Genomic DNA, 24,264 nt, shown 5'->3' with positions numbered 1-24,264 from the left:
CGGAGGTGATGGCAGGGACCATCCAGGGCTCAGGGCTCTCTCTTGCTGCATGGAAGTCCTAGTTTCTACACTGTTCTAAAGTGCCCAGCCCCCAGAGGTTCCCGAGCTACTGCCGGAGCACTGCCATCCTGGGGACATGATTTCTCCTGCATCTGCACCTGCTCCGTGACACAAGCTCGCACCGCACTTAGAGGAGGAGCAGGAGGGAGGGTTTATAATTTCCCTCCCGCCTACTGACAACTTCCACACGCTCCTCATCAGCCCTAGAAACATGGACCCACGGGGAATATCCCTGCATGTCAGCCAACCGAACAGTGCTGGGAAACCCTGGAAAACTCTGGGGCCAGGGAGCAGGCTGGGCTGGAGGCTGTGCTTCCCGGGAGTGTGCTCCAGCCTCAGGGATGGCCGAGGGCCCATCGCCAGGCCAGGCAGCGGCCTCCTTGTCACCACCACCCGCAGGCTAACTTGGCTTCTGCCCTTTGTCAGTCCTACAGTCAGGGAGGGATGCAGGCCAAGGCGATACTTACTCGTTTCTCCTGGCCAAGGGCCCCTTCGCCTTGGTCTCCAGCCCAAAGAAGCCCTTGACACTCTCTGTCTTGCCCGATGTGCTCTTCAGCAGCCGCTCCGCGATGTCCTTCTTCTCAGCTAACCAGCTGTTGGCCGACTTCAAGTAGGAGTCGATGCTCCCAGCCGGCTTCTCCTTGGATTCTGAGCGGAGTAGGTGTGGTTTACCTGGAGGGCGCAGGAGAGAGCAGGAAGAGCTGCTTGGATGGTGGGGCCGCCCCCTCCTGCAGTCGCCAGATACCACAGCAGGAGCAAGAGGCCCAAGGATGCCCGAGAGCAGACAGAGGGCAGTCACTAAGCACCCACTGTGCACAAGAAGTGAGCCAGGTGCCACAGGAGGTAAAGAGGAAACAGGCAGGGACCCAACAGTAAGGAAGCAGTGAGGCCGGAGCGAGGTGAGTAGTGCACGGGGACAGCGCAGCACACAAATGGAGGAAGAGGGGAGTCTTTCCCGGTGGAGGGAGGGGCCTGCAGTTTCCAGATTCATGGCCCCTGGACTGGTCCTGAATAAGGAGGGTGTTGGACGAGGGAGACAGTGGGAGGAGGGCCCCCACGAGAAGGAGGAACATCTCTTCCTCAGGGCAGTGTGTGGAGCAGGCCCAGCACCCCTACGGGCCAAAGGGCACCCTTCAGGGCAAAGGGCTTCTGCACAGAGGGGTATGGAGAGGGCAGGCTGCTGGGGCGAGGAGAGGACGAAGCCTGGTTGCAGAGGAAGGGGATGCACCACGAGAGTGCACCCACCGGTGGGAAGGGAGGCCGGGGCTCACACTGCCCTGACCCAGCCCTGGCCCCGGCCCATGCCGGCCCCCAGCAGCCCTGTCCCTGTGGTGCCAGAACGCGTCTTTGTCATCACAGCCCAAGGAGCGGAACATGTGATGCACCAGGAGGTTCTGGTGCAATGAGCCAGGAGATCTCAATCCACATGCCCCACCAAGGCACCCCCAGCCCGTCCAAAACCCTGGACGGCCCCTCCTCGCCCCCTTCCACAGCCAATCCTGTGTTCCATTTGGCTAAAACATGAGACCGATGTCCTCACACCCAGCAATCCGTGTGTCGACCCTGAAACGTCCTGCCCTGTGTGTCCACAGCCAGGACCGCCAGCCTCCTGACTGGCGCCGTGGACCACTCCTGTCCTCCTGCTCTAGGGGACTCACTGCTCGTGGGCTCCCTCCCTGACAGCAGACCCCTTTGTTTTCTGGACCAGGAAGAAATCCTCATTTGATGTGGCCTCAGAAGCTGAGCTTCAGGCCCTGAGTGTGTGCCCCGCACCGTGAGCCACGCCGGGGCTTACCGATGTGGTAGTAGGTGAAGCACATGGTCATGAGGTTCCTGGCCGGCCCGAAGTCGTCCATCTGGTGGCACCTGGCAGGGGCAAGGTGACAGGCTGGAGAGGCACCCACCTGATGCCCACCTTGCGCGAGCACCGTGCTGCGAGACCAGGACACCTCGCTGCCCAGGGGCCACGTGGGAGAAGCAACAGAAATTCCTCCCAGGGTCCAACAACTGGGTCATCAGCAGGCACACGGCCTGGGAGAGCATCTGGTTCCGGACGGGAAGGAGCTCACCGTCCGTCAGCTGGGCTTCTTTTACCTTCAAGGTGGAACAGCCAGGGCCCAGGAAGCTCAGCCCCACAGCGAGAAGCTGCACTAAGCTGGGGGTCGGGCGCAGGCCCCAGGCCACCTTCTAGCCCCTGCTTTTCAGGAGCGAGCAGTGACTCAGGTGACACACCCCAGACGGGCGCAGCAGCTGGGTCACCTCGAGGGCCTGTTAGGAAGGGTGTCCCCGGGCCCACCCCCGAGTCTCTGGGGCCGCAGGTCTGGGACAGGGCCTGAGAATGTGCGTTTCTAACAAACTGCCTTGTGACACTGAGGTTCTGCTGCTCCCGGCCCGAGGACCGCACTTTGAGAACGAGGGAATGCAAGTACCTACTTCCCTATGTCATTTGCTGAAAATCAAATTAAATGATTCCATACTCCGATAGGCTAAAGAATGCTCCACAACGTGAAGGGCGATACTCGCTACATACGTTGCACTTACTACATTACGGTTATGAGATGCACGTGGGTCCATTCACATCCGCAAACAAAAAAGGGGGAAAAACTTCAAAAAGAGGGCCTGTCTGCCACTAGGAATTTCTCCTGTTACAGTTGCAAAGGCTACAGTGATGTCCAGTGCAGCACTGTGAGAGCGAGGAAATGGGGAGTCAGCCAAACGAGGGTCAACAGGGCACGTGCTGGATAAACAATGGCCCATTCACACGGTCACTAGCCCGCCTCGCAGCCGTTACAGACGCAGCGCTGTACGCAAATGCATGGTGCTGCCTGTTTTGAAAATGCATGTACTTGTGGGCATGTGCATCACTAAGAGTGGCTGTCACTGGGAGATGGACCGGAAGTGAGAGGCAAGAGTGTGAAAGAGTTGGACCTTGAATTTAACTGCCCTCTCCACCGCCAAGTTTTACTTATTTAAGGACAAATTGAAAGAAAAACTTAGAGTTAGGAAAGTACGTTATCACGTGGGACAGGCACCACCTACCCGAATACGGGTTCGTGAAAATCCCAGTGGATGCAGATGTCTTCCGGGCAAGAGAGCACGCTGGCCCTGCCACCCGGGGGGACTTCGGAGCAGCTCCCGACGTGCCCCAGCCAGCGTGGGCACGCTCCACCTCCCCCGGTGAGGGCTCACCCGTCCACCTGAGCTGGCTCCCAGACCCAGATTTCCTGCTGGGCGCAGCCTGAACTTGGGACATTCTGAGCCGGAAGTACAGGGGCTCCTCTCTTTTGGTCATTTTCCTCCAGGACATGCCCCCCATTCATGGGGGGACAGAGAAAGGTGGGGAGACACTAAGACACAAGGAATTAAGGTCAAGGGAGCAGCCACATTTCTGTTTGGAGAAGATGGGGAAGGGACAGTAAGGGAGGAGTTTTCCATCCTGGAAGGACACAATGACCATGGGGACATGGTGAAGTGGCCATGGCATAAGCCACACGACCAGGACCTGCTCGAGGCCACATGGAGGTGATGGGGGCAAGTGGGCACAAACGACAGTCAGATCAGGGTCAGGGCTTCCCTCCGCACTCCCTTTCCCACGCACACCATCCCCACCGTGAAAGCCACTGCTCAGCTCCCCCCAGGAAGACACAGCCCCTCTGGGTCATACTTTGGAGGGCGTGTCCAGCTCCAATGCAAGTCAGGACATCTCAAGTGGGCCTGGCAGTCCTAGAGCCACGGCCGCAGGAGCCCTGCTGGTCACATGGCCTGCCTCCCACGGCCACACCGAGGGGAGGGCCCGTTCGCCCTACCCCACACTGTCCAGAACGCCCTCCGTGATGAAAGGCTCCCGCAGTGCCTAACTGGTACTCAGGGCGGGCTACGTCACCCCACCCTACCATTAAGTGGGCGGTGACTTAGTGTGAAGTACTTCCCAACAGGAAACCAAGAGGACTCCAGATCTCCAGGAGGAGGGCGGGGGCCGTGTGTCATCACAGCCTGTCCCGGGACCCGCATGGAGGGCTTTACTCACACCCAGCTGTGGGCCTCTCATCTCCACTGCCAGGTGGGGACTGCCAACTCTCTCGTGACATGTTGGTCACGACTTCTTTTAGCTGATGCCGGGGGCGTCGGAGCCATCGGAGCTGATGACGCCTGTGGCCATTACTCACAACTGGGGTGTCGCAGGCGGGAAGGGAGGGAGGGCCAGCTGTGAGGACAGAGGCTCTGTGCGACAGCGTCACTTACTCGAACAGGACCACCGCAAAGGACTGCACCAGGCGGTAGAAAGCCGGCTCCGAGACGCACCTGGCGTTGCAGCGCTGTCCGGGGAGAGGCAGGCACGTCACAGGTGGCCGGCGGGCGGGCCCCGCCGAGCATCACTGGGCGCAGCCGGGATGCGAGCCCAGGACGGCCCCACTCCACAGACCCAGGACCGAGCAGAGGGCTGGCCCCCTGCACACGAGCATCACTCAGTGGAGCGCAAGCAGGTGCTTCCTGTGTCTCCTTAGGAGATCTTAAAAACCAGCCATGTCACATGCTCACCCCCGCACGGGAAAGTGTGGGGGGACAGGACCCCACGGTGACAATGCCGGCTATCTCCTAGACTGTAGGTTTCTGGACACTTCCTCTAATTTTGCTTATCTGCATTTTCTAATTTTTCTTTGAAGAATTAATTATTTGTGACAAAAATACTTTAAAAACCAAGAATTTAATACACTTTACAGAAAAAAAAGAAAAAGAACCTGCTGGCTATTTACAAAACTTGGTTCTTATCTGAACTTACTTGGCTGTCATCGTCTTGAACATTCTACCTTTATGAAAACTGAACATTGTGGGTTATTTAATAAAAATATCCATGGACAGAGCCCACGTGCTTGTCTCAAACAAGACGAACTTTTCTGGAGTTCCATGTGGAGGACAGACGCCTTCCCTTCTGGGAGGCACTGTCCACTATTCTAAACAGGCCTTTCCGGAACCTCTCCAGGGGCGTTTCCCTGACTCGCTCCCCAGGGCAGGTGAATGGCCACACAGCCAGCCCCCACCGCACCGCCTTCCTCACCTGGGCACTCACATACCGGGCGAACCATTCCCGGCCTTTCCCGTCCTCACTGCTGCAGTACTCTCCAAACCGGGCCTTCTCCTCCTGGTCCAAGTCCTCCCTGAGAGAGAGGGCAGGGGGGAAAAGCAGAAACCTTCAATCCTCTGGAACCAAAAAGCTCAGAGTCGGGGAAGAGGAAGGAGAGGAACTCCTGAGTGCAGTGGGCCGGTGTCCGTGGGTGCAGGACCATTGGGGTTCAGTGGCCACAGTGTGTCCATCCCTGGGTCCTGCACCCCCGCCAGGTACAGACACCTGACTTCTAGCAGCTCATCTCACCCTCCGGGCAGACTGTGAGGAAATGGTATTATCTCTGTTTCAAAGGTAAGGAGACTGGCTAGGAGGATCAGACACAGCCCGGGAGTGGAGAACCGGCGCTCCAGCCAGACTTCCCAGCTCCAAGGCCCACATGCCTTCACCTCCCTGCACGCTCGTCCTCCTGCCCCAGCGAGGTCCGGGCACTAACAAGGGTTCCACGACCCTCCAAGGGCTTGGTTCTCCAGCTCATCCAACTTCCTGCTAATCTTTGCTGCTGAGGTCGGCAAGGAGCCACCCACTGGATTCAAGAATTCCTAATTTGCTCAGTCTCAGCAGGACCCAGCGAGGCCAAGGAACACTGAGGGGTCTGACACCACCTCCACCCATCAGAAGGAGGGCATGGTTGCGTCTTCCTCTGCCCTTCTGAAGAGCCAGTCTGCCCACCTCCCTGATGATCCCCAGCTGTGTGTGTGGGGGGTGAAGACTATGGGGGCCCCAGACCTGGGGGTCACCACTGCCAGGGTGGACAAAATGCTCACCTGATCTCAAACCACTTCCGATCACCTTCCCAAGGAAGCCAATACTCTACCCCAGATTTAACGGCGGAAAAGGGGAAGCAGAAGGCTGAAGATTAATTGGCTTGTGCAATTTCATTTATTTAAGGTTTTGCAGAAAACATCTTGGTCTCATTTATCCCAAAATACCAACACCAGATGAAATGTGATAATTTGCCAGCCATTTGCAGGGATTTCTGGAAAGCTCCTGAAAATGCTTCCAACTCGGCTGTCCGTGATCCATATCGTCAACTGGCTGCCACAAATGCAGACTGGCCTCCCTGGCAAATTAGCGAGCTTCTGGGCTTTCTCCCCTTTTTATTAACTGGGTGTGCGCAGAGAAAGCTAATTTCAGTGCTTGTCAAACAAAATAAGTAGGAAGCCACATCTACTGCTCTCCCAGAGTGCACAGGACCAAACGTAAAAGCGTTTTGGGGATAGCCAGCTATTTGGGTCCTAGGACTCCTCCCCTCTCTAACCACATAGAAAACTGAAGTGCACCTGAAAAAGGTGGAAATCAGCCCTGCCACTTAGCAAACGAGGGACCTAAACCATGGCAGAAACAACATACTCCTTGTATGGTGTCAACTGGCAGAAATTCTTCTCACACTTTAATGAAAATGGAAGAGTGTCCTCTCAGGCAGAATGCAGTATGTGCACACCCAGGGGCCTCGTTCAGATGCAGATTCTGACTCAGTGGTTCTGGTGGGGCCTAGGACTCTGCATTTCTAACGAGCTCCCCCTGATGCTGAAGCTGCCAGTGGCAGAGATGACCTGACCAGCACCACTTAACCTGCTGCTGTGAGTGACACAGGACCAGCTGTCAAGACCTGAGGCCATGGACTGCATCTGTGGTCGCAGGTTTCCCTTCCACTGCAGAGACGTTAACAGCGGTGAGACAGACTCCTGGCTCCTCGGTCCGCGTTTCGACTCCATCCTCCACTTCCTGCTGCAGTTTTCACTGCTTCTTATTCACCCCATCAAGAACCACCAAAGAGAGGCCAGAAAGAGGTGCAAGGGGAGGTGGTCCCTGTCCTGCTTAAGGCTCAGTTGCCCGTGAGCATCCCAAAGAGTGTGGGTAACTGAAACCTCCTTGCCTAACATGGCCCTAATTCACTGTCACCTAGTAGTTCGGACCTGACGGGGGCTTGGGTGCTATGGGAGCAAAGCCAGTGGCCTGGATTTAGTGCTGACGAGGTCTGAGTGCTGGTGAGTGGAGGGCAGGAGTCGGGGAAACTCCCCAGGGGGGTCCATGGGCAGAGGGTGGACCGAGACCACGAGGTGGCCGCTGCAGGCTGGTGAGAGGTGGTGCCAGGCGGGTGGCGCCCTGTGAGGGGAGCAGGGGGACCGCAGCCAGGCTTACCCTCCGGAGAAGATCTTCTCCACGTAGCTGCGCATGAACTCCCGGAGCTCCAGCGGCTCCTCGTCCTTGGCCGAGTCAGCGCTCTGGTTGGAGGAGAAGGACTCGTTGGAGGAGGAGCGGCGGTACTGGCCCCAAGACGGGTGCGAGGGCGACTCGCCCATGTCGTTCTCGCTGTCCGCGGACTCCGTGGTCTCGCTCTCTGATGCGCCCTCACCCGGGGAGCTGTCCCCATCCTGCAGCTTTGGGGGCAGCACCTCCAGGGGCGAGGAGGAGGATGGCTCAGCCCCAAAGTCAATCAGCGAGCCCACAGGGACCTCAGGGGCCTCCATGGCTCGGGTGGGCAGGCTACGAGGACGCCGGGCGGGTGGGGAGGCAGGCAGATGGGGTTCCCAGGCAAGTCAGAGGGAGCCTGCGGCTGAGCGCGTGTGAGCTGCTTGGTTGCTGCTGGCCACTGGGGAGGAGTCCTCTGGGGCTGCTCACGTGGCCCTAAGGCTTCTGGAATGGAAGCAGAGACACATTATCGTTCCCACCACGAGAGCAACTCCTCACATAAGGAAAGTTTGGCACCAAGATCCAGACTTAGCTGAATGAAGTAGGGCACAAACCCCCTGTAAAGAGAAGAGGCTCCAAACTTCCAGAATCTATGCCAACACGGTCCTCCTGTGTCTACCTGACTGCTAAATACCCTGTATGTCGTGGGCAGCCAGTAAATATTTGTCGAATAAATGAACAAACACCATCAATGAGGATTTCTCCAAACTAAGCAAACAGACTTTAAGGGGGCTGCATCCAAAGGACCTCTTCCCACTCTGGCCTAAAGACTGAGGCTACTGGAAACAGAAAATCACCAGGATGGCCACCCGCCACCCGCTGTCACTGAGATCAGCAGACCTGGAAGACTGTGTTGTCAGGCACGTGGCTCACATCTCTTCCTTCCTGGTTCCTTTCTTAGCCTTCTCCCACTCAAGACCCAGAACCTTCCCGGCTGTCCAATATGTGTCCCCTCTCACCACTCCCTCCAACTCCTGATGGCCAATGGTTTCTAAGTGACATCTGCGGTTGGACCCACTTTCTCCTCCCTGCCCTATCCCCGCACCATGGCCACCCTGCGTGACGGCACCCTGTTTCTCTGCTCTGAAGGCAGGGCAGTCCTCTCCCTTCTCCCCCATCTTCCTCCCTCAGCCCCACTTGGAGTTCTATTCGCCCCTCAAGGCTTAGCTTAGCACCAGCTCTTCTGAGAAGCTTCGCTCCATGCTATGCAGACCATTTACTGATTCTTCTGTGGCCCCAGTGGCATTTTGTTTATACGCATTTCTAAGTCTGCTTGTGTGATGGGTAGATGTTAGCGTTTCTGTTCATCCCAGTGAAGTGTAATCCCCTGAGGAGTGGACCACACCATAGCCCCCTCTGTAGCGACCTGAGCGCCCAGCGCAGAGCCTAAGTGTCCACGGTGTTACTGCTGAGGGACGACCAGACCTGACCGTGAACTTGCTCTAAGGGTCTAGGGCGCTGACGACGTAGGCAGAGCTGGATTAGGCTCCTCCCTTCTAAACCAGGTCTCCTGGTCAGTTTGGGGGTGACCTGCCAGATGTGGGGCTCCCTCCCCAGCGACGAGGGGCACACAGCTAAGCAGGATGCATCAGCTCCTCCAGGCAGGGGCACGTCTTGATCCCAGGCCATGTCCCTCTCCTCTGCCTCCACGGACCTCAAATATCTAGGACAACACTTGGTGGGCAGGTAGTCGCTGATACTGTGGAACTAGCGCATCTTCTGATGGTGATTCAGTATCAGAACTGCATTTACTGCCTCCTGAGAGCTTAATGTTCATGAATTGATCATGGGTGCCTCCAAATTCCCCAGCCTGGGATATTTTTAAATGCCCTGAGTCAGAAAGGTGCAACAGCTGGCTCCGCATCATTTGGAGTGGCAACAGCCCATCTTCAGGAGAGACAGTCCTACGAAGCCTGGCTTGGTCCAAACCAGAGAAGCACTAACCTCAGCTCAAAAGAACTTTCTGGGCCAGGAAAGCAATTGGGGCGTGCAGGAGCTCAGGTGCTCAGAGAGCTCGAGATGAAAGGGTCGTGGTTGGGGCCAGCCCTGGCTCCCCTCTTGCCAGCAGGGGTGGTGGGCTATGGCCTCTGTGCTCTGGGCTGGGGACCCCGTCTGAGACACCGAGGTCAGGTTGGATCTCTAAGGTCCTTCTGGCAAACACGCTCTCAGGCTCTCTAAAGAACAGAAAATCACACCTATAATGACTCACCTGATATTAAAAACGGAAAATCACACACCAGGACATTGTTCATAGTCACTACGATAGGAAAATTGAGTTAACCATGTCTATATGGTAAATTCGCCCAAATTCAACTAAAAAAAATCTATATTCTAATAGATATTCAAACTACTCAAATAGGCAACACAGACAACAGGAAATATTATTAAGTGCCTAGGCAATTCTTCAATCCACACTAATAACCACACATAGAGACATGCAAATTAACACAATTAAGTACCAGCTTACACTATGCAATAAGCAAAAACTTAAACACTATAACCTACGTGTAGATGAGATTATGGTAAAGCTAATATTCTCAAACAATCCCAGCAAGAAGGATAAATAAGACTTTAGAAATCAATTTCTATAATTCCTACTTTTCTCTCCTCTGACCTAGGAATTCAAATGCTTGGAATTTATCCTAAGAAAATTCAAAACACTCAAAAACAGTTATATGGAGAAAAATGCTCACTGCAACAGTATTGACAATCTTGATAAATTGGGGGAAAAAATCTAAATATAGTAAAGTGGCAAACAGATTCTAACAATTTGATGTAAGAGCAATCAGTGTATGATGCAATTAGAAAAATGTTCACTTCATAGTTAAGTAAACAAATATTCTACAATCGACAGATGTTTACTGAATCATTCTACTGCAAGCTATCCTCTGTCTGGGTGCCGGAAACACTGAAGTGAATGAATTTTAATTTTACTGTAATTACAGTTATGTGTACATATGAAAAAGGACTGAAAAAGAAGACAGAAATGTACTACAGTGCTGGCACTGAGAGAATTTCCTCTTTCTGTTTTATCCTTTATCATAACAATGTAGTTTGCAGTAAATAAAAATCCAGAGGAAGAGAAAACGAGTTACTGTATCTGGAAACATTTCAGGTGGCTGGTCTGAAGGGCTGCATCTATTTACCAGAGCAGAACACAACAACACAGGAGATTCCAGATCAGAGAAAACCATCATGGCTATTTCTGGTTCGGCCTGAGGCGCTCTCAGAGGCTGGCAGGAAGCTCTCCCAGCGCCTTTCCAGCTCGGAAATTTGGGGCGTGCATGAGTCATCCTTTCCCAGAAGCCTCCTCTGTGGGCTCAGGAGGAGGGGGACAGAGTGACAGGCCTAGTACTGCAGGAGAGGAAGTAGAAATGGCAGGAGGGCCCAGTCCTGGGCATGCAGGCCCCTCAGCCCAGGGACCTCCCCTCTCAGGAGAAAGGTGGCATAGCCAAGCCCATTTGTGGAGCCAAGATGCCAGTGTGAAGTGGCCACTTGTGCTAAGGGCCTTGGAAGTGACCCCAGCCTTTTCCTCCAGGAAGGAAACGTAATTACAGGCTTCTACACTGGACAAGGTGACGGTCGCTCTCAACACACCAGGATCACACACCTCACATGACCACCTGTGTTCTAGCAGCTGGAGAACACAGAGGAAGTGGGCCCAGTGGGGACTGACCACATGCTGCCACTCAGGATCAAGGGCCCAGTGGGTCCCGATCTAAAGAGCTTTCTAAAGGGCACTGAAATCTACAACATGAAATCCAATTCTTCAACATTGGCAACTAATTTAAATTTATTTCAAAACACATCAAAGGACAAAGAAAAACTGTCTGTGGATTACACCCAGTTCCTCTGTGTACAAGGAGGTCTCCAGAGCCACTGCAAGGTCTGCAGACTCTGAGACTCAGGGTTTTAAATCATGGTGGAATCTCTCCAAATACAGAGAGTGGATGTTAAAAGTGCACTTCTACAGACTTGCAGCAAAACAGACCTTCCTGCGACCACATCTCTACAATTCACCTCCTGGGCCCTATGGCAGAAGTTTCTACCAACACAATTAGACAAAATTCGAAGTCAGTCTATAACTTCCAAAGCTCTTAACCACTCATTCATACAAGTTATTTACTAATAAGCAGCTCCTATGCACCAACTAGGAGTTGAAATACAGACCTGAATAAGACCGTATGCGGCAAACTGGTCGTGTGTGTGTGTGCGCGCGCGCTGGAAGACAGTGGGAGGGTAAAGGACAGTTAATAAAATAAAAACCCTAGCCAGAACTTCAGGGGCACTGAGTGCTACATAGATAGTCTCACGGCGACAGCTCCCAGCACTGAGAGGCAGCTTCTTTGGCCTGAGGGTCAGGGAGGCAGATATGTGAGCCGAGACAAATGGAGGGACGACCAGCCCAGAAGACTCGAGGACAGAGGTCTGGGTGGAGGCTCAGCCAGCACAGAGGCCCTCAGCAGCTGTGACTGTAGAGTTCAGGGACTGCTCACGGGAAGAGGTTGGCAAGGCAGGCAGGGCCAGCACTAGGAGCCCGGGCTGGGTTCCTAGGGTGACAGGCAGGCAGCCCTGGCAGCAGGTAGAAGAACGGGACAAGAGCGAGGGGGCCAGTGGAGGTGGCCAGATGGGCACATCTGGTGGGAGGTTTCCTGACTTCCTCCCCCAACCCCGACGCGGCCCCAGCTGCGGCAGGAAGTCGGAAGGACATTACCTTCTGTGGCTGCCGGGCCACGTCTCCAGGGGCTTTGCTCAAACCCTGATTTCCCCAGCACCCAGCGCACCCAGAGTGAGCACTTCTTTAGCAGGCTGACCTTGGGCGATCAGACAGGCCCCTGGAGAGACTCCAGAAAGTTCTGTAACTCTGCCCTCTGCCATCCATCTCAGCTCCTGTTTCTTCAGTGTCCCCGAGCCACCACATGTGCTGCTCCTACCATTAAAGAAGAGACATTGCTGGACCAGCATGCGTGCCATGCATGGCACAGGCACGCCTGGCACGCAGACACGCATGACACACAGCACGCGCAGCCCACACGGCACGCACGCACAGCACTGAGACATGCACGGCACGCACGGCACGCCCGGCATGCCGGCTTCCGGTCCTTCCCATCCGCTCGCCCCTCTCGCAGCATCAGAGAATCGAGGCTCGGGTGAGGAAGCAGGGGGTTTGCACACAGCTAGGAAGTAACGGGGCACAGAATCCAGGTCAACAGGGAGCCTCTCTGATCCTCAGTCCTGAGGGCCCGTTTCCAGTGCTTCAGGGTCAGAGGCCTGCACGTCATTGAGGCCAAGATGGCACTGCCAGATCACCGTTCCCAAAGTCTGTCCTGTGGCCCCTCGCACTTAGGGGTTTTATGGGGGCATCTCTATTGCAACAGAAAGGTCAAAACACAGTCTGACCCCCCCAGTCCAGAACCCAGACCCGTTTGTCCCTCGGGTGGAGTGGCAGCACCACGTGAGAAAGTGCAGGTTCGTCCTGCAGACGAGGAACCAGGACCCCTGAGGCCAGAAGTGCCCTTCCCCAGCCTCTGACTATGGCATCTGGTGTGACAGCTTTGCCAACAACTTGCCCAAAGAAAAACCAGCCTCCTCCCTTGAGTTTCAGCTCCAACCAGACTCAGACTGGGAAAATACCTGATATCTGTACTGGTCTCCTGTCTTTGGAAAAGGTGAATTTGAATTTTCGTTGTCCCTAATCATCTGGATTATGATCGAGATAAAGGAGATGACACACTGTGGTATGAGCTGAACGAGGCGCCTGCTGTGGCCACGTGAGGCAATATGAACAGAGCAGTTGGTGCTTCCCAAGGCACAAAAATACATCAAGACACTTCCTTCTCTACCACTCTGTCAAGCTGCTGGGGCAGTGCTGCGTTTTCACTCCTACTTTAGAGAGAAGTCTGGCCTGGGGGAGGGAGGCATGTGCCGGGGAGGGTACCCCGCGGGGGTGCAGAGCAGGACCACAGGGTCCCTCACACCAGCTGCCTGAGCATCTGCTACACGTGACCTCTCTCCAACCACAACTTGAACATCCTCTGCAGGGCCTCTTGTAAAGCCGAGAGTCAACATCCCTACAGAAAATCTACCGTGCTGTGCTGAAATGTGGTAGAGGGTCAGTGACAAAGATGCACAGACGCCTGTAATCCAGGTGTGGATTACTGTAGGAAAATACCCTCCATCCTGAGACTCCAGTTCATAAGACTTTCAACCCCACCTGACTCCATGCAAAGGTACTTCCAAACAGAGAAGGTGAGGGTCTCCAGGGGGAAGCAGGAGTATTAATGATTGTCCCCCAGCTGTCATCGGACCCATGTGAACTCAGATTTAACCCTTGAAGGGCAGTTCACTCCCTTGTTGTGACACCTGTTTCACTCACGCAACCTGCTGTGACTAACACGGTTATTAGTCAATTTAACGCCCTCTATGGCTTTTCAGTAATTGTCTTTCAGAAAATATGCCCAAAGAACCCAAGAAAAGTTAGGTCTTTTCTTCTCAGTGGTTGTGGCCACAGGGTGTTCTGAAGAGCCTGACTCCCTCTGCATGGCCTGTGATGGAAGGGAAGCGTCGGTCTGACTGGCCAGGAATGGGGCCAGGGCTCAGCCAGGAGCAGACTTCTGGGTCTGACAGCATCTTCTTAGCTGGTGGTCTTAGCTGGCTGCTCCCCACAACTAGAGGAGGCAGCCTGGCTAAGGGGGAACCCCCAGTCCTCACCACAAGGAGCTGAGTGAGGATGCTTTTAACCTAAAGTTGTGGTTCCCAAACTGGTGCCAGGGTACCCCAGACTCCTGAGCAAACTCACAGGGGGTGCTGTGGGGTATTTCAGTTTTTCAAAGGAAACAGCAATATTTGGCACCTTCCAGACACAGAGCGAACTACTAGCTCCAAGTATTTCACAGTTTCACCATTAGGTCATGCTATACAGGAATATGGACCTCGGAGATATTGCAGGTTTAGTTCAAGGCCACTGCAATCAAACAAATACGGCAACAAAGCGAGTCACACAGATTTTTTGGTCTTCTGGTGCAGGTAAGTTATGTTTACACTATACTGTAGTCTAGTAAGTGTGCAGCAGCATTGTCTAAAAAAACAATGTTCACACTTTAAATTCTTTATTGCTAAAAAATGCTAACCATCATCTGAGGTTTCACCAAGTCATAATCTTTCTACAATAGTGACATCAAAGATCGGTGACCACAGATCATCATAACAAATAAGATAATAATGAAAAAGTTTGAAATATCATGAGATTTACCAAATGTGACCCGGAGACGTGAAGCAAGCAAATGCTGTTGGAAAAACAGCACCGACAGACCAGCCTGGTGCAGGGCTGCCACAAACCTGCAATTTGTGAAAAACACAGTATCTGTGAGGTGCGGTAAAACAAGGTCTGCCTACAGACCTTTTGATGACCTCACCTGTTTCTGAGGCTGTATTTTCAGCAGTTTACCACAACAGAGATCAAGCACTGCACAAAAACCAACATGGGGGAGAGGGCATAGCTTAGTGGTAGAGCTTGCTCCTAGCATGCACAGGGTCCTCGGTTCAATCCCCAGTACTTCCATCAAAATAAATAAATAAACCTAATTATCTCCCCCAAGACAAAACAAAAAAAATTTTTTTAAATCAACGTGGAGCGGGAAAGGAGAGTGGCTGAGTCCAATCTGATTCCCAGGACAAGAAGGTGTACTGAACACAAAAGGTGCAGAGGTCCCATTAGTAAGTAATCATGGTTATTTGAGAATGAAATAAAAGTATGTTTTCAAGTGGTGTGGTATGCTGAATAGTGTTCCCCCAAAGATGTCCACTTCCTAATTCCCAGAACTTTTGCATACATTACAGGAAAAAGGGAATCTGCAGATACAACTGAGCTCGGGGCCTTGAGATGGGGGCCTGGTCCGGGATTCTCCAGGTGGGCCCAACATAATCACAAGGATCCTCGGGAGAGAGAGGCAGGGGGGTCAGAGTCAGAGAAGGTGATGGGTCGATGCTATGATGCCAGCTTTGAAGTGGAGGGAGGGGCCACAGCCAAGGGATGCAGGCACATCTAGAAGCTGGAAAGGGCCAGGGAGGAAGATTCTCCACTGGGTCCTCCACAAGGGACCAGCCCTGCCGACACCCTGACATTAGCCTGTCTGGCTGATTTTGATCTTCTTACCTCCAGAGCTGGAAGAGAATAAATATTCATTGTAAGCCACTGGGTTTGTGGGAATCTGTTATAGCAGCCATAGGAAACTGATACAAACAGCTAGGATGTTGTCAGGACATAAATACCTGTTAAATCATTGAGACTATTCAGTGTTTGTTTTAGCCTGGCTGGGGGCGAGGGGTGGGCAGGAAAAAATGACTGAGATGCTAACGTGCTGGGAAGTTCGGGAACCTCTGGCCCAGAAGGCAGGCCAGGGCCATGCCTGATAAACCCTTTCTCTGCCACCTGATGTAGACTTCACATGGATCTGCGAGATGGGTTCTCTCCAGCACTCAGTCAAGTTTGTGGAGATTACTTAGTTCTCACATCCCTTTATCGTAAATGTATTGGGAGAGAAATATTCGGAAATAGAAGGTGGGGAGAAAAAGCTCTTGGTCCCACGGCGCCAACAAAATTCATCTTCATTTGTGTGGATTCCCTTCTCCTCTGGTCAACCAGCAAACTTTTTTTTTTTTTTTTAACCATTTCAATGTTGAGAGAAATCTGAACGTCTGTCTGTCACCCTCTTATGACATCTACAACATGCAGGCGACCTTCCTGGAGAGGGTCTTCTCCAGTCCTTTGAAGAGTGTTTTATTTCAAAGGGACCTAAAGGAAGGTCGACAGGCCGCCTGGGTTTGGCTGCAGGGACCTGGGGAGACAGACCCCTGGCTTAGACTTCTGGTCTCTGGGGCTATCTTGAGATGGGTGACCTTGGCTCAATTAGTAGATTGCTGTTATCTGTGTCTGGTCAGCTATTAAGTGACAAAATAATGAACAGTTTCCAGGAAAACTGTGCCACACGGAAACAGCTGTTGGAGAGGAGACGGGGAAGAAGAGATGCCCTTCAGCACACAGCTTGCTCCGTCATCCTGTGGAGAGACCGCAGGACCTGGTGGATGAACTGTAAACCCTCAAGGTCCCACAGCACAGCACCCTCTCCCCGTCCCCATGAGCCGTCGCCGCCCTGGCAGGCTCTCAGCATCACCATGATGGGGGGCAGGAACTAATTCCACACCCCCCAGCCTGCCTGCCACAGATGATCAGCCTCACAGCGCACAGGCTCCTCCTGCGGCTCCTTGGCATCTGGTCCCCAAGGGCACCCCCCCCCCCCCGCAGTCACAAGTCACAGAAAGACCCCGTGCGCTTGCTGAGGGCAGCTGGGGTGAAGCAGAGCCCCAGCCAGACTGCACCCCAGCCAGACCACAGCCACCAGCTGAGCCTCGTGAAAACCGGCTTCCTGTTGCTCAGAACCTCTCCCACAGCAAGACCACAACAAGGGCTTTCATCCGCCTCTGCCGGCGGCGGAGCTGTCAGCCCTATGGCTGCTGACAGATAACTCCACTCAGCACTTTCTGGCTGGGTGATAACTGACACTGCCTTGGAACCAGGAAGAAATTTGGGGCCACTTGGGGCTATGAGGCAACAGTCGTTCCAATGAATGAATACGTATCAAATAAGAAGTGTCACCGTTGTCCTTTTAGATGTCAGTGTGTTTGGGCAGCTGTTCCATCATAGATTTATATCCAGTCAATGTGGATCTAGGGCAACTTCAGGACAGTGGAATCAAAGAAACCCACTCCTAAAGCTGGACAATGAATGTAGTGGAGTTTCCTGGCAGCCAAAGTGAAAAAGGGAATCTCACTGGTCATAAAATATTCTTTTCATTCTGACAAATTCATCCACAGATAAACTTTATCCAGATGCTGAATTTTAAAATTAATTTGTCAAGAAGGTCTTCATATGAAAAGACACTGATTATTATAATGAAAGTTTCTAATAAGGTTCTGTAAAAGATAGAGATGTTGAAATATACATTTTAAAAAATGAGTCTCCAAAAATCTGAAGGCACATGTTAAATCCATTTGGAACAGGGATTTGTCTGGTGAGAGTGTGCTATGAGGTGAGAATAAGATCTCCCTGGTGGTGCAGGGACAGGGCATCACAACCTGGGAACACTGCAGTTAATATGCCCACGAGGGTCCCTCTTCCTCAAATATCAGATGTCCCAAAGGGCTTCTGGCTAGCACCAACCGCCACCCGTTCCTGGCTGAACTCTCTGAAGAGCACGTGCGGTGCCAACGTTCTGATTTCTTGATCAAAACGGTTTGAAAGAGCTGGAACAGTGCGGGGAAGGAGCCCCAGCAGGTTCTGGGAAGAAGAGCAAGCACATGATGCCCTGACGCCCAAGCCACCAGCTCATGGGTTTTAATCAGGATGGAGAGCCTGCACTGGTTAAGGAGGTGGGAGCTGAGCCCCTGGTGACCAATCACGACTCCCGGCCTGTGCGGGGAGGGGGTGGGGTGGAGGGGTGGGGGGTCTCCCAATCACAATCTCTCCTCTCCGAGGAAGCGGAGATGATAGGCAGGGGAGAGGTGGGAGAGGGACCAGTGTAGCCAGATTTCAAAAGGGAAGATGGGAGAGGGTGAGACAGACTGAGTGAGGGAATTCCCTGAGCGACGCTGCGGACTGTCTAGAGGTCACCAACAGATGACCACCCAGACCAGGAGGCAGTGAAGACAGGTCAGAATCTGATGTCAAACAAAGCTCTAGAGCCATTTGCGTGTTTGTTACAGACTCGTCAATCAAGGGGACACTGTAGAAACGTACGTGGGTTTTAGCAAGGTCCTAGACAAATGCAATACAGCTCTGAGGACAAGACAGAAAAATATGGCCCGAATGCAGCATAGTTAGCTGGACTCATAAATACTGTATTTCATTGTCCTAAAATGCACTTTTTTTGCATTTTAAGATCTGTGAAATCAGACACGTCTTAACGTTGCTCCCATCCAGGCCCATGGAGATACAGTTGTCACTGTCCAGAGACAAGGTCAATACCAAGAGGCAGCTTGTCTGCTCGCAGTACGCGAGCTGCAAATCAGGGGGTTTGACACTGACAACAACAACAATACACCAGAACTTGACCTTCAGCTGCACGGACAGAAGGACCTGATGCAAAGCAGGAGGGGTGGTTTCACTCCACTCTGCTTCTGCTGGCCAGGCGCTCCTGGAACATCCTGTCCAAGCCCACACCTTGGAAGGAAGGAACCACCTCCTCTGATGGCAGCAGATCTGGGTAAACACGCCCAAGAACCCAGGCGTAGATCTCCCCAGTCGTGAGGCCCGAGGCAACCCAGTGGGATCCATTGCTTCAGAAAAACTATTAAACTGGCAAAAGTATTTTAATTTCATAAATGCTTATAAGACTTTTTAAAAAGGAGAGGAAAAAGGAGAGAGCTGCTGAGAACCTGGAGAACATCCAAAGAAAGAAACACGAGAACAAACAGCCACCTGTAACTGGTCACATGAGCAATACTGAGTAAGTTGAGGGGGTTTGCTGAGGGGTGAGTAACTTGGAAGATGGGAGAGTGGGCTCAAATTTGTGAGGCGTGGCCATGGGACCGAGGGATCAGATTGTTCTCTACGGCTCTAGAGGGAAGAACCAAGTCCAACGGCAGAGTCCCAGCAAGGTGGCCATCTCCACCCACCAGGAGGGTCCCTTCAGCTTCCCCTTTATAGAGAAGCCGGACGCAGATGTGGGCAGGTCATTAGTGGGCGAGGCCGCTGGACCTCTAGGCTTTCATGCCATTTCTATCCCGATAACATTTTATGACACTTAATGCAGGATTTTCTCCACTGCAGCTGTCAGGATGGTTATACCCGACGATGACTCCTATTTTATGACCTCCGGGAAGAAGGAAATGTCTAAAATATTCACAGTTCCCAGGAAAAAGAGATAAGGGACCATCTGCTTGTTCCCCCACGCAGTGAAAGGGTAAGACTGACAGGTTCTCCACAAAGACTTCCTAACAAATCTGTGACCTCGCTGGCTCAGTTTTATTAAAAAAAATTTTTTGGAGGGGGGAAGATGATTAGGTTTGACTTTTTATTTATTTTTTTAGAGGAGGTCCTGGGGAATGAACCCAGGACCTTGTGTATGCTAAGCATGTGCTCTATCCCTTAAGCTGTACCCTCCCCACCTGCTGCATCAATTTTAAAACCACGACAAGGGGCCAAGTGCTGTGCTCAGGGCAGGAAATAGGGCCGTGGAAGAGACAGGTTCCCTACAACTTAGTGGCTCTGCCTCCCTTGTTCAGCTGCAGCAGAGAAAGCTCCAGAACAAACCCCATTTCACCACGTTGCCCAAATCAGAGGGGTCCAGGGTTTTACCCAGCTCCGAGGGGATCAGGGAGGAAGGGAAAGATACAGTATGATGACAAATCATTGGTCCTCCCCAGACTAAGTCTCTGAAATTGCTTAGCTTTTCAAAAGCTGTTCCAAGTCTCAATGCAAAAATCACCTCCCACAAGCACCTGGATGCTTTTATACCTTTTGCACTCTACTGATGTTTAATTTGTCCCAGGTAGTCCCTCGGCGACTTGGTGAGCCCTCGAGTTAAAGGCAATAAGGGGGTATCTGGTGACAGGTGCTCCCCATTAAGTCTCACCACAACTCACTGTGTTGGCTGTGCTTTAACCAAACGTCAGAACTGACCGCTGGGCACAGCCTCCCTTGGTGAGCAGTTACTCTGCTTTAGTATAAGAAGGACACAGCTGACAATTTGGGGACAGCTGGAGTCAATCTGGACAGAGACCAGCTTGGCCTTCCAGCCTTTCGGGTAATTTGGCAAAATAATGGCATACTGCCCCTGACCGCTGTTCAGAGACAGCCATGCCTCCCTGGGTTGGGACAGGCTCCCTCAAAGAGCCGGGACTTGGTCCTCCTCTGAGAACCCAAGGCGGTGAGGGACGGAGCTGAACAAACGTCCATCCTCTTCGGGCTTGGCGCTTTGCTCCCCTCCGCCCAACGCAGGGCCAGAACAAAAGCCACGCACATGGGACACCTGCGCCTCCGCGGGAGGGAAGGCTCTGGACGACCCCTCCTGGACGTGGGATCACCTGGAGGCCACAGTAAGCCCTCTGCCTAAAACCACCAGTGTCCGTCACCAGTTAGCCAGGACACTGTCATCTCTGGCTGGTGGCCAAGGTGCAGCTGGTAAGGCTGCCCACGCAGCTTTCCAACGGCCACATGCAGAGCGAGCACTGCTGTCATTCAGAAGGAGCCTCACATGAGCATTGGGTTGTTGGTTTCCTCAAGACAGAACGTCTGCCCGCGCCGGCCAGCACCCCCTCTCTGACACCCGCTGGGCCTCTGCTGCTGCTCTCTTCATTTCCCTGTGCACACTCCCGCCTCCCTCTGGCTAGATCTCTCGGCACATCCAAAACCTGCCCTGCAAAACGGAGAAATCTGGAAATTCTTACTGTGTGAAAGCTGGCGTTTTCTCTAGGTCATTTGTGGTCTTTTGAAATCCTCCCTAATGTTGAAACGTGTTTAACAATATTTTTAGCCTATCGAATTAATCCATCCTAGGGAAATAATCCAAGACATGAACAAAACACCTATATGCAGCCTGCCTTACAACAGCAAAAAACGTGGTAACAAACTAAAGTCTCAACGAGAAGAGAGTTACGTAAATTCTGCTACATAATTCCGGCGCGTCACTGAAACACCAGAGCAATAACGACAGCATGGCATCGTGAAGATGTTTATGTTAAATGGAAATAAAGTGAAAATGAAAACCAAGACGTCAACTCCTACTCCCCCTGTAACTACAACATAAAAACAGCCCAGGAAGGACGGCGCCACGGCCACTCGCCTGCCCCGCACCGCCGCTGTGAGGACCAGGTGAGCTGAGGGAACAAGCCAGGAAGAAAAAGCCAGAAGGTGAAAGCACTGCACGAATTCTGAACGGTGCTAATACCAGGCATTCAAAGAACGTTCAGGCCACAAACCCACTGGGCGACGGGAGCTTTAACGGTCACATCGGCGCCAGAGAGCCCGGAGAAGACGGCCGCTTGGCAAGTCCTGCTTTAGGGCTTTCAGGCGGGCTTTGCTTGCATTTGCTTCAACGTGTGCAGATGGAAAGCAGCAGCCACTGGGATCAACGGTCTCTTCTCAGCCAGAAAACCTCTGAGCAAGGCAAGAGCATTCTCGCAGCGAAGGCTGAAGGCTCCGCTTTACTTGAGGGAGAGGGGGATCTGCTGTAAGAGATTAGCTCCCTTGTCAGGTCCAGACCAGGCTCTGCGGCCTGAGGCTGCACGCGGCAGTGACTACCTGGATACAAATGCTCAACATCCTAAATTAAAGACTCCTGACTCTCCACACATACGTTTCCTGACATCCCTGATGGAAAGGGATAAAGCCCATCTGCTGACAGAGAAAGCAGTCCCTTCAACCTGCCCGCCTGGAGCTCCTTCTCACTCCGCAAGGCCAGGCCTGTAAGGACGGGGTGAGAGAAGTTCCAGCAAGAGGGTTCGGTAGGCCCTCTGCGTGATGCTGCGTGCCAGGCACTTCTGTTACTATCCACCTAATCCTCCCACCTTCTTTAATTTCCCTCCTTCCTGATGCAAACCAACCACAGTTCTCCGGCACCAGAGACAGCCTGACTTCCTTTGATCGGATTTCTTTGTTGAATGCCTCTAAAACACACATCTTCTGGCTTCCTTCTGGTTCTGAGAAAGTTGGAGTGAGCACCCTCTGTCCTGTCTTACCCACTGAATGTGGCTATAAAACCTGACAGGATGGACAGAGCAGCTCCTTGAGGACTCTGAAGGGTACGCAGCAGCAGGCAGGTGAGGGAAGATACCCAGGGTCCGAAGCATCACCAAAGTGGTAGTGGTCCTGCCATCCCCGCCTCCAAGACCCCCAGCCGGGACTGAATACAGCCTGAGACCCAAGCCATAGGCATCCGCAGAGCTCCAGGAGAAGCTGGCCCAAGCCGAGGAGCAGGGAAGAGGCAGCCCAATTCTCAGAGACATTGAGCCAAGACCCAGGGGTCTCCTTTCTTCCTGCTTGTCTTCTTGGCTCTCTCATGCCCCAGACCCAGCAATTCCACAGCAGCAGAGGGGCCCACAGATGCCTCAAACCTGGAGGGAGGGAACTTTCCTTTCTGGTTGGAGGAGCTGTGGTCTGAGAGAGTGAAAACCCTGTTGGATTCTTCTCTCCTGGTCGTCCTCTTGCTTAGTCATGGTTGTGAGCTAAGTTGCAGGAACAGTAGAGCAGAGCAGCAGGAATAACGCCCCTGTTTTCCGGCTGAAAAAACAGAGACTGCAAAGAGAGGCAGGCTCCAGGGAATAAGCCCATAAAGCTGTGTATGAGCTCCCAGGCTCCCCACTGGCCGTGTAGACATGATCCTAACCAGCAGACTGCAGACGGTGAGTCCTGAACGTCAGCAGAGAACACTGCCCAGGTCCCATGCTGGCCACACGGTGACACACGGGGGCAGATCTGAAGAGCACCACGAAGGCTTTGAGAACACAGCTGATACTGAAATCCAGAGAAGGCCGCTGGGGACTTAGAACCTGAACTTAAACCAGTCAAGTGCCTGCTACAACAAAGATAACAACATTCTCACGATTTAAACAAGGCCCAGAGTCTCGTGATGTAACATTCAAACATTCAGGAGCAATCCAGAATTACTCAACATACAAAGAACCAGGAAGATCCTCAACTCCACAGGGAAAGATAATCAATTTACACCAAGGCCAAGATGACAAAGTATTGGAATTAACTGACTTTGAAGTAGTCATTATAAGAAACACTCCAATAAGTAAGGGAGAACATTCTTGAAATAAAGGGAAAACTAAGAAGTCTGAGGAAAGAAACAGAAGAGATGAAGAAGAATCAAATGAAAAATTTAGAACTAAAAAATACAGTAACTGAAACATTTAAAAGCCGTAAATAGGCTCAAAAGCAGAATGAACACGACAAAGGAAAGATAAGTAAGCATGAAAACAGATCAATAAAAATGGTCCATTCTGAACAATAGAGAGGGAAATAGGTTTTAAAAGAGTGAACAGAGCCTTGGGGGCTTGTGGGACAATCTTAAGGGATCTACCATTTGTGTCATTAGAGTCCTACAAGGAGAGGAGAAAGAAGACAGTGCAAAGAATACATCTGAGGAAATAATGACTGAAACTCCTCTAATTTGGTGAAGGACATAAACCTACAGATCTCAGCAGCTCAGCGAATGCCAAAAAGATAAATCCAAAGAACCCACACCCACACTCATCGTAACGAAACTGCTGAAAACTAAAGACAAAGGACAAATCTTGAAAGCAACCAGGGAAACATCTATTACTCTCGGGGAAATAAGGATTCAAATGACTATAATCAACAAAAATCATGGCAGCCAGGTTGGAACGCAGAAGATGGCGGAGTAGAAGGACGCTCGCAGGTCACCCTCTCCCACAAATACACCAAGACCCACATCTACAGACCCACTCAGCCAACCAGAGCACCTGTGGAACTCCGACAGAACATCGCCCTCTTCAAAAGATAAAGACGCCAAAAATCTGGTAGGAGAAAAGGAAAAAAGAAAGAACAAAAGGCAAAGCAGCGCGGGACGGGTCCCGCGGGGAGGGAACGGCAAAGGAGGACTGGCGCTCTCTCGCTGGGTCTCCCCTCTCCAACTGAGAGGCCAGCGGGACGGAGGGGGAGCCTCCGAGGCTCGGATCTGTACAGAGCAGCCCTTGACTAACAGAACTAAGTTAAACGGGCACAGAGCGTCCCCCCCGACACCCAGCCTGAGACGTGGGCGGGCAGCGGCGGGCACGGCCAGGCTGCACAAGCCGGGCGGAGGACGGAAGTGGCTGCACGGAGGCGGAACGCAAGGGGCTGCGCGCCGTGGCTGTGGGTGCAC

General features: G+C 52.6%; 1 protein-coding gene across 6 annotated transcripts in view; it reads right to left on the bottom strand.

Moving 5' to 3' along the window:
• The window catches only part of KIAA0513 (KIAA0513 ortholog), a 58,317-nt gene that overhangs the window by 14,350 nt on the left and 19,703 nt on the right, over nt 1–24,264 (bottom strand). For 3 of the 6 annotated variants that reach the window (XM_032464467.1, XM_032464473.1, XM_032464472.1), the window contains 6 exons: nt 12,193–12,308; nt 7,328–7,822; nt 5,117–5,216; nt 4,303–4,376; nt 1,856–1,926; nt 528–732 (listed from right to left, as the gene is read on the bottom strand). In XM_032464467.1, the coding sequence (XP_032320358.1) occupies nt 528–732; nt 1,856–1,926; nt 4,303–4,376; nt 5,117–5,216; nt 7,328–7,656 (779 nt within the window). In that variant the 5' untranslated portion in view covers nt 7,657–7,822; nt 12,193–12,308. The remainder of the gene's footprint in view (nt 1–527; nt 733–1,855; nt 1,927–4,302; nt 4,377–5,116; nt 5,217–7,327; nt 7,823–12,192; nt 12,309–24,264) is intronic. The other 3 variants (XM_032464471.1, XM_032464470.1, XM_032464469.1) reach the window with 1 other exon arrangement.

The sequence above is a fragment of the Camelus ferus genome, chromosome 21, assembly GCF_009834535.1.
Source record: "Camelus ferus isolate YT-003-E chromosome 21, BCGSAC_Cfer_1.0, whole genome shotgun sequence".
Lineage (NCBI taxonomy): Eukaryota > Metazoa > Chordata > Mammalia > Artiodactyla > Camelidae > Camelus > Camelus ferus.
This window is presented reverse-complemented; position numbering and strand designations above follow the sequence as displayed.